The sequence below is a fragment of the Caloenas nicobarica genome, chromosome 12, assembly GCF_036013445.1.
Source record: "Caloenas nicobarica isolate bCalNic1 chromosome 12, bCalNic1.hap1, whole genome shotgun sequence".
Taxonomy (NCBI): Eukaryota; Metazoa; Chordata; class Aves; order Columbiformes; family Columbidae; genus Caloenas; species Caloenas nicobarica.
The window spans coordinates 3,026,461-3,043,505 of NC_088256.1; the positions used below are offsets into that span (position 1 = coordinate 3,026,461).

General features: G+C 46.1%; 1 protein-coding gene across 1 annotated transcript in view; it reads left to right on the forward strand.

The window, feature by feature from the left end:
• ARHGEF9 (Cdc42 guanine nucleotide exchange factor 9) overlaps positions 1-17,045 on the forward strand; it is a 219,339-nt gene that overhangs the window by 144,927 nt on the left and 57,367 nt on the right. Inside the window, exon 5 of the mRNA XM_065643046.1 lies at positions 7,226-7,405. Coding sequence (XP_065499118.1) covers positions 7,226-7,405 — 180 coding nt within the window. The remainder of the gene's footprint in view (positions 1-7,225; positions 7,406-17,045) is intronic.

Genomic DNA, 17,045 nt, shown 5'->3' on the forward strand with positions numbered 1-17,045 from the left:
TCCCGTGCTCGTACCCTACACATGCTTTTGATGGGGGAGACACACAAGTGGATCTCAGCAGAGCTATAAACACCCTCCTTGGGAAATCTTTAAGACGATGGTATTGCTGTTGCAATAAATGGCCCCGTGATTAACTGCCCTATCAATCTGGGTTGTAAGTGTTACTGCTCGGGAGGGAGCAATGCAATTAAAACACGAGAGGGTGAAGCAGCGTGAGGTGCTTTTCTTCTGGGAACACGGGCAGCAAAGTGATATTCTCATTTGGCTGGGGGTTTGCAGATCGTTTGTGTCTCCTGTTCTGCTGGGGTTACTTTGAGCATTGATTTCTTCACTCCGAATGCCAGCTCTCTGTATATTCTTGTTTGAAGATGTTTTGGCTGCTGCCGTAATGGAAGGGCCCGTTGAATACAATGGGAAATGCTGTTGTTATTTTACAGTGCTTTTATGTTGTCTGAATCAAGGGCATGTCTGTACAAGAACAATTGGAACAAATGGCGTAGTCTCACCATGTTTCTCCATCTCCCCTTCACAGCCTGCTCCCTTTTCCTGCCGTCCCGCTCCTATGGAGGAGTACAGAGTTTATGTAATGCTGATTTGAAAGGGAACTACCCAGAGCTTTTTTTTTCTTTCTTTCTTTTTTTTTTGACTATTATAACTCTATTGATGCATTAATAAAAGCGAGAAATACATCCCTGCCTTAGGGATATTCATCTTACCCAGAGGCTGTGGTCCTAGAAACTTTGTGGGTACTTAGGATTTTCTGTGGAGATGGTGATCTGTGGTAGATTTCTTTCGGGGTTTTTTTTGAGAAGGTAACACTTCCTTAAGTGAATTTTGGACTAGGGAGAAACTCTGTGCTGGAAACTCAATGCAGAATCTTGTGAGCTAAGGACAATTATCAATGGAAGACGTATGGATAGGTGATAGTGATTTGGGTGGCCTAGCCTCAATCTGAATCACCCCCTAAAAAGATTTCTGCTATTTTGTGCCCATGTCAGTCTCCAGGGACGAGTAAGTCCCTGATTTATTTTTCAGGTTGGCCTGCAAGAAGCCAGTAAGTGTTGATTAATTGGGAATACTTAGCAAAATTTTGCAGCCCTGGCTGATTTCCCTAAAATGTGTTTCATACTCGGCTGCCTCACTGCGGGCAGTTGCCGACAAGGAGCAGATGTTGGCTTCCAGCTGTGCATCGTGGCTTTGGAAGTGAGCAAAGTCGGGGAAAATGTACCAGATGGACCAGCGGCAGAGGCTCACCCGTTCCGCAAACGCTTCTTCCAAGCTGCCCCATCTCATCAAGCTGGAGCAAAATCCCTTTGCAATGACACAGCTGGTTCATGGCTGGTAGGTTTACACCCTGCAGTAGCCTGGAAGAAGTTGTAAACTTGGGTTTAGATGTCACTTTCTGAAATGTACTTGAGAAAAACATCCTAGGAGGTGATCCTGGGCTTTTTTGATCAGGATGTACTACAGATAAGGACCACAAGATAGGGAGTGACAAGGCGTGCGGGACCTGCTGCTGCAGGAGGGTCTTTCGTGGCATTCTCCTCCTCTCCTTTGGGTCATACGCATTTGCTCCAGACTTGCTCAAAAGTAATGGGACTTGGCAGAGTGATTCCACCCTGTCATGTAACAGGGTGTTGTTCCTGTTATTCCTTCTATTTTTATTTTCCCGCTTACTTTGGCAGGGAGAGTTATTTTGTCTTGATAGCAGTGCCACAAAGCCGTGGCCGTTAAAAAAAATGGCAGATTTCAGAGTCGAACTAGCATTTTTGATCTCCTCTCCTACATTCCTTGGAAGCTGCCCCCGTGGGATTAATGACAATCCTTCCCCTTTGGCTGAGGCCTTGGGAAAGCATGAGGGAAGAAGGAGACAGTCGGGATCATTCGCCAGATGGGCATTTCTGAGCTTTCCCGACAGCGGGGAGGACGATTGCGGCAAGGTGAGCTCAGCAGAGGGTTTGCAATGACGTTCCATGCCGTGTTTGCTGTGGTGCAGCCTTTCAGCATCCCCGCCGTGGTGTGCCAGGGCCAGGAGCTCTCGGCTCACAGGCGTTAGCCCTCTGAAACCCTTTTTTACTGTTTATTATTGTTGTTGTCATTTTATTTTGGCAGCACCTCTAATGTAGTTCAGTATTTCCAGTGGCCACGTGCCATCCTGGAAATAACACCAGCCTAGAAGAGAAAGGATAATCCACACGGACCTTGAGTAGGAATGATTTAATTCCTTTCCACTGACTTTACTTGCTGTTGTGAAAGCATTCACCTGTTTCACGTGGGTATTAGGAGCATCTTAAATAAGTGTCTTTAGAGTGACGGTTTGCAACTGAGTTATTGGAGGTTTACAGAGCACTTTGGAAGTCTGTATTGAAAATCCCTGGAAAGGCTGCTGTGATTCTGGTGGTACAGTGATAATACCCCATGTCCTTGTTCTTAGTGTGTGTATGGCTGTGCATATAATTAGAGGGAGAATTGTCTTTATTCCCTTTTTCTTTTCCTCATTAAGTCAATTTATTTGTGATGCTGGGACACAGAAGTGGCTCCTCATCTGTCTTGCCTGGTACTTCTCTTTGGCCACAACCAGGTGTTTACTAGGAGGCGAAGAGGGACCCGTGACAAACAGTGACCATGCCCAATATCCCGGTAGTTATCTGGTCTTCTGCCCATTGAGAACGTTTTTTCTTCACCCCAGACAGCAAGTGGTTGGCAGCCTTCTGAAGCCTCCCATAAAAGAGTAAAAATTATTCTCAGGTCTGTTGTTAAGAAATGCTCGTGGACATTTCTCCTGCACTGATGTAACTTGGTGAAAGCGTCGAGGAACTTTTCTCTTTAGGCTCTTTAGTTTGAACAACTAACTGACAATAATTGATTTTAATAGGAACTAGGACTTTCACCTGAAAGACAAGCAGTATTCAGGGTGTGTCAAAACCAAATGTACGTTATCATCTACTGTATTTCTTGTAGTTTCCTCCCTCTTCTTATGAGTAGGACACTTTTCCCAAATATCTAAGTCTATTCACTATCATAAATATATGATTCTGAGATTTTCTGAATTCTTCCAGTGGGCACGGAGAACAAAATTTTATTTACAACAACCTTCGCACACTGAGAAAGTGCTGTGCCTGAGAGAGTGTGATTTAATATTTTACTATTCCTATTGTGATAATGATTGTTAAGTCCAGTTCTTTGTTGCCCCTTTTTAGCGATGGCCAAATTGTAGATGAGGGAAACATGAGATCTTGGAAATGTAAACGTCTGCATCACCTAATTAAGCACAGAGAAATAGTAATTTCTAGGGCATGATTCACCTCACTCGAATGTAGACAACTGAAGTAGCCGAGGTGAATCACACTCCTGATGTGTCTCTTTCTCTCCACTGATAACAAAGGAGTCCAGATGACTGTCTGAGATGCTGTGCGGTAGACATTTAAAATTGTGGGAGATAAGTCCCTTTCAAGGTCTTTGGCTGAATCTGTCTGACCACAGTGCTAAGGCTCAGATTTGAAAGCAAGAGACATGAACTTTCTGGAGTGAAGAGCTCCTGTGTTGAATTATCTCAGAAAATAATATTTTATCCTGACCTTTCTCTAGTTCATCATCTCTTGCTGCCGCAGATGTCAGGTTCTGTCTCTGTAACCCTGCCCTGAAACAGTCAGACGGCTCCACAGATGCAGCAAGATGTCTTGCAAAATAAATTAAACTGGATCTTTTAATTTTAGACTCTGACATTCTCTCAGTGGACCCAGCACATGCGATGGCTGGAACTCGAGTTCTGCCATCCCACTGCCATCCTTTTTTCAGAGGCTGAACTGTATTTGCGTTTTGTGAGGCCAAGGCTTGCTTGCAGACTTCTTGGAGTGTGCTCCCTTTCTTGGGCGAACGAGATGGACCGGGGCCTGGAAAGGACCAGCTAAAGCTAAACGGGCCTTTCTTCTATCAGCTGGCACTAGAACAGTGAAAACCAAGAACTTCCAGCCTTTTTCCTTGAGTATCAAGACCCTGTAAAGCCACCTCAGCTCCTGACATCCACTCCACTGGAAGCATCTAACAGATCTTTGTGTTAACAGCAGGAAAATCCCGAGCCCACCCGGCTGCTTTCCCGGTCCTCTGCAGTCCCTGCCAGGCCTGGCCTTGGCCAGGCCGGGCTCCTCGGAGCTGGGATTTTGTGCCCGGGGCTCAGAAATGCACTTTTACGAAGTAGGCTGGGAGGCTCTAAAGCGCAATCCCTCTCAAGTTTGGTTTCAGTGACGTTTCTGTGGCAGTTCGGGCCCAGAACTGCCCGTGTTTGAAGTGACAGCAAGTAGCTGAAGCAGAAAAAGCAGAAACATGGCTTGTGTGTAATAGCTCTGTTCCTGGTTCATTGTCGGTGAAAAATGGACTAAAATACCCAATGGCATTAACAAAAGGAACGAGTGTCAGGCCAACCTGATTTATTTTTTGACAGGAAAACTGATTTTCTAGAAAAAGAGAACGTACTCCGTTTATTTAGTTAGGCTAAATGCAAGATCACAATGAGCCCCTGGCAGGAGGTAGCCATGGGAATAAGGGGGAGATGTTACGTATTACTGCAAGATTTCTGTGACACTGTAATAAATATTTCCTGCTGTTTCACAAACCTCCGGTAAGGTCTCTTTGGGAATAGTATTTACAGTTCTGGTCTTGTGTGTTCAAGAAAGATTCAGGCAAAATATCTAGATGCCAAAAAGTGCCGGTGAAATGCTCAGGGGAAGGAAGAGCTGTCTGCTAAGCCAGGGCTGGAAGAGCAGAGCTTGCTTAAGCGGGGAAACCGCAGGCTGGGCAAGGAGGGACAGTGTCCATAAAAAACACTAGTGAGGGTGAAGAGCTCAGGCCTGGCAGAAGAGCAGATGACTCTTAACTGGTCTTGAGTATATGGAGCGGGTTTTCCTCATCTGTGACGTCGTCATTCCTTCCAGATCTGTCTTGGTGTTCTTTGTGGTTTGAACTGATTCGTGGTCATGAAAGCATCGAGAAATCTTGATTTGGAGCGACGCACGTTGTTGTGAGGAAGCACTGAAACATGTCACTGAACATTCAGCTGTTGCGCTAGAATCAGATATCACTCTTTGTCACTGTTGTTTTTCCAGATGTAGCTACCGTTATGCTAAGTGAGGGCCCAGAGCTGGGGTGAACTGAGGGTCCTGCGCCATCTGGCTTCAGCTGCCACCAGTTTGGATGGGTTCCTCTGATGCCCAGCTCCTTGCAGCTCTGGATCAAAAGCCCAAATGTGAAATAAATCCACACCAATACTAGCGATGCGCTCTGTGATAAGTTCAGCACATCAATGGGGCCCATTGCTTGATTCTTCAGTGAGAGCTCATCAACCCGTGGCTTTGTTTTCTGTCTGCTGCCAGGTGATCTTGTGACGTTTGTGCGTAGAAGTCCCCTATGTGATACATGAAGAAGCCATGTTTCTTTTACAGCTGATTTCAAATTAGATTTGACAAAATGGAAGTAGGAAGGACATTCTTTTGCTTTATCTGCTTCAGGAACAAGAGGTTTGCTGAGTAGGTACATCTGGGCTTTGAGGAAGAACGGCACTAAGCGCCAAGTTAGGCTCTCTTAGATCTTGCTGCTTTATGGACAGCTGTTTCTAACAATTGAAGAGCTGAAACTCCAACTATAATTGTCACACACCTAAGGAGCTTGGTTTCTTAAAGGAAAGTCAGTTCAAGGAAAATGGTAGATCAGGTCCTTTAATCTGTTGACTGAATCGCCTGTAGGGACTTGAATGCTCTTATATGTTTATGCCGAGAACCCTGCAGCAGTGCTAGAAGGCTTACTGCAGGTTCTGACTGTGCAGGTAGTTATTAGCAAGCATTTTGGTAAGCCAAGCTTACAAAAGAGCTGTTAAGAGCTTTCTAACCGTTCCCAGTGCTTCTGCACTTACATAACAGCTGCGACGGGTTATTGTCTTTATGCTTTGTAGTGCTTGCCTAAATTGAAAGGATATCTGCGGCTGTTAGAGTCTTGCCATGTGGAAGGTCTGTAATGGTTGCAGCACTGAACTCTTTCTTTGTGAGCTGAAATTCTGATTTGGAGACGAGCCCAAGTACATATTCAGTGCGTCTCAGACATTAGAATTAATGAACAAGGTTCAGGATGGCTCTGACAAGCTAATAAGCATATGGGTAAAGTCCGTATTTGCCAGGGCAGTCTTACTGTTCAGCGTAGAATTCCTGCAGTGGACGAAACATAAACACAATTTATTATTATGTTAAAAAATACATGGCTATCATTCTGAGGACCAGCGGGTGTCCCAGGCATGGATGGATGATCTGTCTTGTGGATGCACAAGCATCAGTGTTCTGATGAGTCCTTTCTGCAAGCCTTAAGCGGGAGTTTTATATATATAAAACTAGGTGGCTCACAATGAAAATGAGAATCAGTTAGGTCCAGCTCTAAGGCAACCGTGTGCTCCAGGTGGAGAGACGTCAGTAGGTCCTGTTGGGCACAAATCTGGCCTCAGTCCCGTTTCTGGTGGGCAGGTACCTGCCCCCTGAAGGCTCCCGGCAGGCAGCGCCGGCGCTTTCTGGTGGGCAGAGCGGGGTTGGAATGTGCCGTGGAGCTGGGCCGTGCTCCAGGCCAGGTCTGGAACAGGTCAGCAGGGTGCCACAGTGCCCTTCTTCTCTGCTGCGTAGCCTCAAGGGTTCAAAAGCAAGGGCTGTCAGTACATCACCAGCACGGAACAAATACTGATCTCTCAGTTTTAAGAAAAAAAGTGTTCTTCTAAATATGTTTGCAAGCTTTGCTTGGATTCGCATGGAAAGCCTTCTGAGCCTCGAGCTGACATTTGATCCTTTAACTGAGCGAACTTGCTCTGAAACGAAAATTCCTTTGCAGGACACCATCGCTTGGTTTTGCCATTTTTGGGAACTCCCAGCTACACATCACGCTAACCGGCTTGTACCTGAAAGCCATGTACCCTGCTAGATGTGCATGCTCTTAGATGCGGCGTGGCGGTGAGCGGGCGGGTGCTGGGCACCCGCACGCGGCGCTGGCTGGCGCGGCATGGCCAGGAGCAAACGGCGGTCGGTGGAGATGGTCGCAGACTGGGGTGACATCGTGGGAGGGTGAAATCGTTACGGATTGGAATGGAGGAGAATTGCTTTACTTCGGCTGAGCGCTTCTTTCTGTGTTGCTGCTGCTATGCATGTGCTTGCGCCGGGGAACCGAGCTTGTATTGACTGCTGGTTTTCTGTTTTCAAAGCTGATCAGTGGTGGTTCTATTGTAAGTGCTGAGGCAGTATGGGATCACGTCACCATGGCCAACCGGGAGTTGGCGTTTAAAGCAGGAGACGTTATCAAGGTCCTGGATGCTTCCAACAAGGACTGGTGGTGGGGTCAGATCGATGATGAAGAAGGATGGTTTCCCGCCAGCTTCGTGAGGGTGAGTGACTTTCTTCTTTTTACCACTACAATGAATCGCTGTTGATGCTGCTCAGAACGGTCCATGAACTGAGCTGGTTACTGTTTGTTATCATTGATGCTTATTTCCGGCGTGTCTGTTTTCTGTCCGAAAAATGGGGAGCAAAGAAGGTTTCCAAAGACACAAGAGCGGGGTTGAGGGAGGCCACAGTAGGTTCTGGCTCTGCTTTTCAGGCTCTTGGGCTATGGAGTGATCTTTGCTGTGTGTCTCAACATGTTGTAGCCTCTCTCCTTAAGCGGTTCTTTGGAAAACCAGGGCTATGAGTAGATGATTTAGTTCATGCTGGCCACGTTCAGAAGAGCTTTCTGGTCTGCGTGTTGCACAGGGAGGTGTCAGCCCTCCCCTCTCCAAAAGCAGTGCTGTGTTTTGACTCTTCAGCAGTTTTGGATGTAAAATCACTTCGCTATTTAGTCCATGCCCAGCTCTGGTTATTTTTTTTGAGGGGACAAGGAGCCATTTTGCTCGTCTCTGTTTTTCTGCTGAAGCAGGTTTTGCAGTACCCAGCCACCTCCAGTGGCGAGCTGGCCTTTCGCAAATAAGGAGGATTTCAGCACTTTTTTTTTTTCTTCTCAGTATGTGTTAAGAAAGCAAAAGGACAAGAAGCAGCCCTTTTTGCTGTCATCGGCTCCTGTCGCATGATTTGGGCGCTCTCAAGCCTTCCTTGGGGAGCCAAGACCGTTTGCTTTGACCTTGTGCGCTTCCTTCTCCTCTCCCTTCTGTGCAGCGTTCGATAGGTGGGATCAGAGATTTAATTCCCTTAGAAGCTTAGGGAATACGGTTCAAAAAATTGACGCTTATTTTGCCTTGTAAAATTGTATGAAAGATAACTCTTTCCTCTGAGCCTCCCAGGCAATTTGACAAGCTCCGTGGCAGCCGAGGGGAAGACTGTTCTCTCTGGACCGCACACTGCAGACCGTGCTGCATCCTAAGGAGATGCCACGTTTGGTTCTCTGCCTGCCTTGCCCTCCCTTTTTGGGCAACCCTGCATCATCAGCATCCCTGTTTGATTATATTTGGGAAATAGCCATATGGATTAGGAAAACTGGGTTGAAATGCATGACCTGGTGTTTCCTAATGATGTACAATAACCACCAAATAGGGAACCCAGACCTTTGCTCGCTTCTTCCTCCCTAGTGCACAATTTTTATTTCCCCTGTGGGACACACAACGCAGGTCTTGTGTCTCTCCTAGGTCTGGGCAGCGCTAAGAGCAAGAGATCAGTGACTGCAACTGGAGCCTGAGCTGCCTCATGAAAAAGCTTATGCTGTTATTCTGGCCCGGAATAACAAGTACTGTTTAGTATTTTGTTGAATAGGACACCGTGAGTCTGACCCTGCAGCCAGTGGAGATAACGAGTTTGGAAAATGGATTTGCATCAGGTGTGATCAAGATGATAATTGCAGAAAATATTCTCACGTGTGTCACTAGCCCATCTCATCTGTGTTGCTGGCTGGAAGGGTGGAATTAGAAAAATCTGTCTGTCTGATTATTTTTGCTTAATTTGAGTACTGAAATATTCTGGGCAAGTTTAACTTTTCAGTGCATTGACCAGTGCTGTTTTGTTTTGTGATTCAAGGGAAAAGATTTAATATCCTTTTTTGTGTGATATCATAAACATACCATTCATGGTAGGTTTAATAACAATCTTGTTTCGTGCTATCCTGTTTTCCAAAAAGCCACACCAAACAACTAAACAAACGAGCCCATTTGGTCTAAGGTCCAAAACCATGGATCATTCAACTTGGCTAAACTTTCCACCTCTCCCTACACTTTTCAAAGTCTGGGAGGATGAATTTGGAAGCTGGGAAAGACAAAAGAGATGAATCAATGAATCTCAGACTGTTATACACGAATGTCTGAACAACATCCTGGAACAAACCTTGGTGCTTAGGATCATGATGGCCTTACCAGGCAGGTTTCTTGGCCACTCCTTGTGTTGTCCCAACCCCACAGCGTGACATTTTTCCAACAAAATCAATCCTTCCATCCGCTCCGCAAGAGGCTGGATCAGTTATTTCATCTGTGAAACACTTGTTCAGCACAGGCTGGGACCAGACACCTGCCCAGGGACCAAATGATGCGCTCCCAAAGGGGAAAACTGCATGGTTTTGCTGCCGTGGATGGTGATTAATATTTAAAAAATTAAAATATTTGGCAACATTGGCCAGTGGGGTTCACAAACCAGAGCTGCTGTCTCCATGCAGTGCGGCAGCCCCCTCGCTGGCCGTCCTGACTGAGGTTTGGGCTGCCGTGTCCTCCTCGCCTCTGCTGGCTTGGGGCGCTCGCTTGCCTCTTCAGTTCTGTTCACAGAATCCCAGAATGTCAGGGGTTGGAAGGGACCTCGAAAGCTCATCCAGCCCAATCCCCCCGCCGGAGCAGGAACCCCCAGATGAGGTTACACAGGAAGGTGTCCAGGCGGGTTGGAATGTCTGCAGAGAAGGAGACTCCACAACCTCCCTGGGCAGCCTGGGCCAGGCTCTGGCACCCTCACCGGGAAGAAGTTTCTTCTCATATTCAAGTGGAACCTCCTGTGTTCCAGTTTGCACCCATTGCCCCTTGTCCTATCACTGGTTGTCACCCAGAAGAGCCTGGCTCCATCCTCCTGACACTCCCCCTTTCCATATTGATCCCCATGAATGAGGTCAGCCCTCAGTCTCCTCTTCTCCAGCTCCAGAGCCCCAGCTCCTCAGCCTTTCCTCACACGGGAGATGCTCCACTCCCTTCAGCATCTTCGTGCTTGCACGTTCCCCTCCACCCCTTCACTCTCTGTCTTTCTTGGGAAGTAATTTGAACCAGATGCCTGCAAGGCCTTTGGGGCCTTTAGAGAAGGTGCCTCTAACCCCTCTTCTGCTTGCTCAACCGCTGCGGCAGGTTTGTGCTCCTTCAGGGCCCTGTCAAGGACCGTTTAACCCCAACAGTTTTCACTTTGCTCTTCTCTCCATTTTTTCCCTTGTATTTCTTATTCAGCTGATCACTCTTTCATAATGAGGAGGCTGGGTTTTTTTTCTCTGTTGTACTTTGAGCCTTGCTTTTTTAAGACGATGCCAGAAAACTGCCTGATTTAGCCTGGGTGGTTCTAGTTTTACTTGCAAAAGAATTGCTTTCCTTTATAGTTGTATTTCTCTTATGCAAGTACAGGAGAAAAGGGAACAACAACATGTTGCATAGCAAAGGATGAAAAGCAGTTGAAGTAAGGGATGACAGGCCAGCCCAGACAGGTATAAAACCAAATAGGATTAATTTCAGGATATTTTAGACTGCAGATCTCTTGTAGGTACTAAGAGGGGGTGCAGCAGAAGATCGCTGTGAAGTCAGATTCCTCTGACAGTCATGTGGATCACTTCTGAGGACAAAACTGGGCTGGAAACCTAGTTTGCAATGAGACGTCTGACACTTCTTGCTCTCCAGCCAGATCACATGAAAATCTTTGGCAAAGCGCTTGGTACTCACAACATCTCATAGCAGGAAAAATTCACATTTGCAAGTGCAGAGGAAAACAGTAACCTGCTCATTCCCTCGCCCTCTTTTACACACATAGTTGTCAGCGTTGCAAACAAAAACTGCACTTGAATTGCCTGAACGTACAGGAATTGTTGTCTCCATGAACACCTGCAGTTATCCTCTTGGTAGCTGGAGACTTGGCTAGAAGAAAGGGGGAGAGAGGAAAGCCACAGAGTTTTGGGAGCACAGGAACTTTCAAGGAGAAACTGGAAGATAATGAGATGCTTTTTGGGGAAGAGAAAAAGCATAACATAGGAGAAGTAAAATCTGAAGCTAGTAAGCAATGGTGAAGGGTTTCCTGTAGGAAGCTAGTGCCCTCAGAGAGAAAGTTATGAAAACCCATAAGTCATTAGAGAGGCAGATGAGAACTGCAGAATTAGGTTATCAAGTGACCGTGCTGGACAACCACAGGGTGCAAGCATCAGCTTTCTGATGAGCTGCACAGTGTCTTTGAATGTCCTGTCAACTTTCAGGGGTCTGATAGGGTGGGAGGTACAACTGGAAAAAAACAGCAGGAATTTTAAACAGAATTTCATAATACGTGTAGTGGTGATGCTACTCGTTGTTCTTCTCTCCGTTGTGGATGGCGTAGCCTTGGGCTGTCTTTACATGATGTGGTACCAATGAGTTTTTGCATATTGGCACAGCCAGTATCCACATCCACTCAGAAAAAGAGGCTTAGTGTTTGTAGGAGGAATTTACAGCACAGAGTAATACTCCAGTACTGCAAATGGGTCAGTTGTTGTACCTGAAGGTCTCCTTTTGAAAATACAATAAGTCTCAAAATGAAGTTTTGATTGCAGAGCCCAATATCAAGTCTCCAAAGTGGCCCAGGTAAGATTCAAACACTCCAAATACAGCAAATCAAATAGCATCGTGTTTGGGCTCTGACATATTTCCACTGAAAAAGAAGTAAAAAAAATGAAAGCTTATGGATGTTTAGTGCTGTGAAATCTTTCCGTAGAGACACAGCAGAATGTACTTGTCCTGGGCAGAGAATGGGATTTATTTTGTTATAAAGCTCTCCTGAATCTCTTTGGATACCAAGAGGCAGACTGAGTTCACAGAATACATTTCTTCTCACCTCAACAGCAGTGACCCTTCCTTGTATTTACTAAACTAAGCTAAAGAACAAATCTGGGGTTGAGGAGTTTTTATTACAACTTCTTGTGCCCGGTGACTGTTGAGTTGTTGTACAGAAATGAAGGGTAATGGTCCTCCGGAGGTTTGAGCAGAGATGTTGTATAAATTCTTTGTCATCTGTAGCTCTTACATAGGAGAAAACGCAGGGGTGGATCCGTGCAGCAATGCTCCTCGTTCTCTCTCATCACTGCCTAGATTTCCCCAAGTGTTGTAATTTTAGATTCATCTTCCTGCTGAAAAGCTGCCTTTGACCCACTTTATTTTCTGCTGCTAAAGGAGAAGTGCTACATAAATCGGTGTAAGCTTTTAAGGCACTGTTTAATAGGAGACTCTAAGCCCGAGTCCTGTCTTAGTGCCTAGCAACTCATACACTTTATTGAGTAGGTGGGTTTAACTTTTATTTGTAGGAATTGTGACTGTGCTTTCTGGCGCAGATGTAGAGAGCCAGCCACGTCCTGCTGCCCCACCTGCTTTTTTTTCCCATTTAAAATCTCATTGTATGTGCAGGGATCTGGATACAACAGCAAGTCGCTCACCTGCGTTTCCACCCGCTGCAGTCAGGGCATTTGCATTTGTGTAGCACCAATCACAGCGGCATCAAGGTGAGATTTTCCAGGGAAAAGAGGATGGCGCTGAAGTAGCAGTCACCTGTTGGACAAACAAGACGACATGTGCTGCAGTGCCTGCTGCAGTCGGTGCCTCGTAAAGGAGATTTTATTCTCCCGTGGCAAATCCAGCATAAAAATAGCTTCTGGTAGAGGTATCACACACAGCGCAAGCAGCACTTCACAGCGACAGGATGCACTGCAGACAAATTGTGCGTTGTTATTTTTTTTTTTTTTTTTAAGTAAAGCAGCATTTTAGCAACTGAAGGCTGCCTGTGCTAATTGCAGCTGCCGTTAATGTGACAACTCATGCCACTCAGACAGCTCAGCATCCATCAGCTCCCCAAAGGTTCAAATGCCAGCACTTGGGCCCTTCCCCGCACGAGCTGGCTTGCAGCTGCAAAAGCAGTGGTGCTTTGAATGGCCATTCATTGAATCAGGCAAAAGAGGCACAAATCTTTGCAGCCCCTTCCCTGTCCTCTGCCAACCTGGTCGTGAAGAAAGATTCTTCCCCTGAATGATGCGGTGCCTTCCTCGGGGTTTTTGATTTTTAGGAAATGGGGATGGCTGAGCCCTAACTCACAGTATCTAACTTATATAATGTGTATATATATATATATATAAAGCGTATATATATTTATAATGTATATAAAGCATATAACATAGCACGTCCACTTTATTGCAGTGGCCATGCAACTTTTGCTCCATGGTGGAGCTTCAGCCCATGGAGTCAGTGCATTTAGACTGCGGGAAGCAGAGGGAGGAGGCACAGAGCAAGTTCTTTGAAGCCGTTTTTGTTCACCTTTCATGCCTACAGAGTCTGAGGCTGTCCCTATAGAGTATGCTGTTTTTTCCTTTTCCAGAAATGAGTGAAGGGTATTTCTCACCTTGGGTAAAGGGAACTTCCGAAGCTGGGAATGGAGAGTTTTAGAGGGGAAGGAAGAACTGGAAGTGGGTTTGCTGAAGCTGGGGGGTTTCAGTAAGGAAAGAGAAGGTATCAAAGAGCCTGTGAACTGGAGGAGAAGTGAAGGATGGTGAGGCTGGAGCCACATTAAAGAGAGGAAAAATTCAGGCTGTGGGAGAAAATAGTGGTAGGACCACAAGAGGGGAAAAAAAGAAACTTGCTTCAACTGCCTTTCCTTCTGCTGCCAAATGTCCTATTCCTTGTCCTGGAAGGGAATACAGAGGGAAGATGGTCTGTGTTTCCCGGTGAACAGAAATCCGAGCACAGCCCCGCACTTTTCCTGCCTGCAGAGAAGGGCGGTGAGGCCGGGCAGCTGCGGGGGGGACAGACAGACAGACAGACAGACAGCATCCCTGTGCCTCCTGCCGCCTGCCAGGTCCTCACCTCCTCTCAGAAGGCAGGGAAGGGAGAAACATCTGCTCCTGGGCATTGGCAGAGCCCAGGACAGCCCGTGCCTCCTGAGGGCAGAGAGAGGCTGTGCCCCGTCACTGGAGTGACACGCAGACACTGATGTTGTTTTACTTATGCAAAGCTCTGCACCATGAGCCCTGCTTTATTGCAAATAAGCAAGCGATCTTTTTAATCCAGTATAGAGTCCAACAGACCATGCATAGAATACAGTGCGTGTCACTGAAAACAAGGGCATGGTAGTAAGCAGCAGCTTAAGGAGAAGGGAGTTTTTGCAGGGCTGATGACACTGTAATACCACTATTTGGTACCGGATTTTGGTGAAGGTTGGGCTGCTCATGCTGGTATTTGTTATAAAGTCACTGGTGAGCAGAGGTTCAGTTTTCCAGAAGGATCTGCCTGTCTCGTTAATCTGCCACGTTATTTAATTGTGAGCTAGAATCCAGGATGACACATTATCTGCTAGTTCTGTCCTTGTGAATATCCAGTGGAAGGAGATTAATAATCCAGATGGCTGGTAAAATGTTTGTTTTATCACGCTTTCTGATTATTATGAGACTATCAGCCCTCAGTGCCTATTCAAGTAAAATGTCCTCTATATACAGTGTATGCATTCAGCAGCCTAAATATATAATAATTACAGGTCGGCTAATGTTGGAACGGCGCCATTTGAGTATAGCTGCAAATTGATACATCACATTTCTACGGATTTTATATAAATCACATATAATATTAACTAGCACAATTAAATGATCCACTCTCTCTGGCTCCCAGAACTGGGTCCTTAGGCAAAAGGGCCTCTTTTATTTGACTATTTCACTTTTATCTGCCTCTGCAAATGATTGCGTTATGCAGGAGCTGGTCATGACTTCCTAATTAGGGTTGAATTTTGAAACAGGACTGTGAGCCTCATGATAAGCCTGTACTTCCACATGTAGGGTGGCCTTTCAGTATGAAACACCACTTAGGACTAGCGTTATGCAACTTGATTTTTTTCTCTCTGTAGTTTTTCTTGGTTTCTTTTAATTAATTCTTAATACAAAGCATTTGAAGTGGTTCTCAGGGCACACTTCATTGTTCAGCATGCTGGACCTTTTGGACGGTGGCGGGGAGACCCACACAGTGCCATATTATTTCAGACCCCCTGCTTTTTTGCATTGCAGAGGTGTTTGAAAAGCCATTGAAGGCTGATTTATTATTGTAGGGTTGTTGATGGTTGCTGAGCAGCTGTTATTATTTATTCTTTTAAAAAAAAAGAAAAAAAAGTGGCATTGGATGCAGTAATTCAGGCTGGTCTCCCAAAACCCATCTGTGCCAAGCCAGAGCTCCTAATTGCTGTGGAGGACGGGACGGGAACCTGGAGAGACTGCTTGAAATCCAAGCGAACAGCAGAGCTGAGAAGCTGCCGAGGAACTGAGGTCCCAGCTCTGCCGGAGCTTCACAGGGGTGGCAGCCACCCATCATCCTGAGCAGGGAAGACCCGGTGAAACAGGCAGAAAACTAGAGTTTCGAAGTTTCTTGTATTAAAAAAGGGAGGCACATCTGTGCATTTGTGGCCAGTGTACGTTGGAAAAGCTGGGGAAGAGAGAGCCCTTTTTCCATTAGCGGTATCTCAGCCGTTATCTGCAGCAATGGAGGTCAAGCATTCCAGGCAGGAGAGCGTTTTTGGGAGAGTCACATGCGTCTGAAACATAGCGAACACTGCTTACAGGTGACTGCGAGCTGGGCTAGAACAGGAAGCTTTGTGGCATTGTCTAAATCAACTAAATATGACATTTAGTAAGTTACGGGGGAAAAAGAGTGTCACCCCCAGTTTTGCTCTCCAGCCTCGCTGTCGCCTGCAGCGCGCCACGGTTGCAGTTTGAGCGAGCAGGTCAGTGAAGCAGAGAGGATCTGGCTTGGGGGGCTGGTGCTGGGTCAGATGACACAATGAACGCTTCTGGTGCAGCCTTCCGTTGGCCCAGCGCAGCCCAGCTCCTTCTCAGCACAGACACAAGAGGATTTGAGAGCCGGAGTTGCAAAACCAGCCACACTGCGTCAGCCCAAAGGTCCATCCAGCCAAATTCTTGCTCACGGATGAGTACAAGAGTGTGGCAAGCCCACAGTGATGCATTTAAGTCCACATTTCAAAGTGTGCATGAGCTTTTCTATGCCTTCTGCTTCAACATAAGGTTTGTCAACCTCAAAAATATCAACGCAAAATGTCATCGGTAAGGTAGATTATCCTCGTTTATAGCTGGGGAGAGCCTCCACCAGTGTGAGTGGTTGGCCCAAGGTCAACAGCAGAGCTGCCAACGTACCTCAGCTTTTGTGAGTCACGGTCCAGCCTTCAAATGATGCCCGGGAAGAATGATCCTTGCTTGAATTACAGAGAACTTTAGAGGTTAAGACAAAAAGCAGGAGTGTTTGAACAGCACGGTGGGATTAATCCGTTCAGCAGGTGAGGCTGGAGAGCACGGAGTGGAATGCATGTTTGGCTTCCTCTGTTACCGATAATGTTTTCGCATTTGTTTTTAATCTAAAGCAGAAGTAATCTGGACTAGAACTATATTTTTTTCCTTTTTGGAGCATCAATCCTAGCAGGAAGGAGCAAAAATTTCATTAAGGAAAAACGCGGGACTCCTGAGATTCCCCGATGTGGAAGCAGGGAGTGCTCCTGCAGCGCACAAAAAGCAGACCAAATTCCGAGGTTTTCAGAAATCATGAAAGTTTGCAAGCTTGCTGTTTGCCTTAGAGTTTCAAAGCCTTTAGGCTTCATGCTTTCATGCTTTTCCCCACTACTACTATGATTAGATCTTTCCTGCTATATTTTTTTAAATGAAAATTGAAATTTTTCTCATGATGACTTGACTCCAGGAGGTAGAGCTTTAAAAATACCTTCTGTTGCCAAACTGGCAGGAGTGTCATGAAACTTGGTAACAAGCTGTTCAGTTGGGTTTGTGAGAGCTGCAAAATACCTTTTCACAGTAGGTAGGATGGG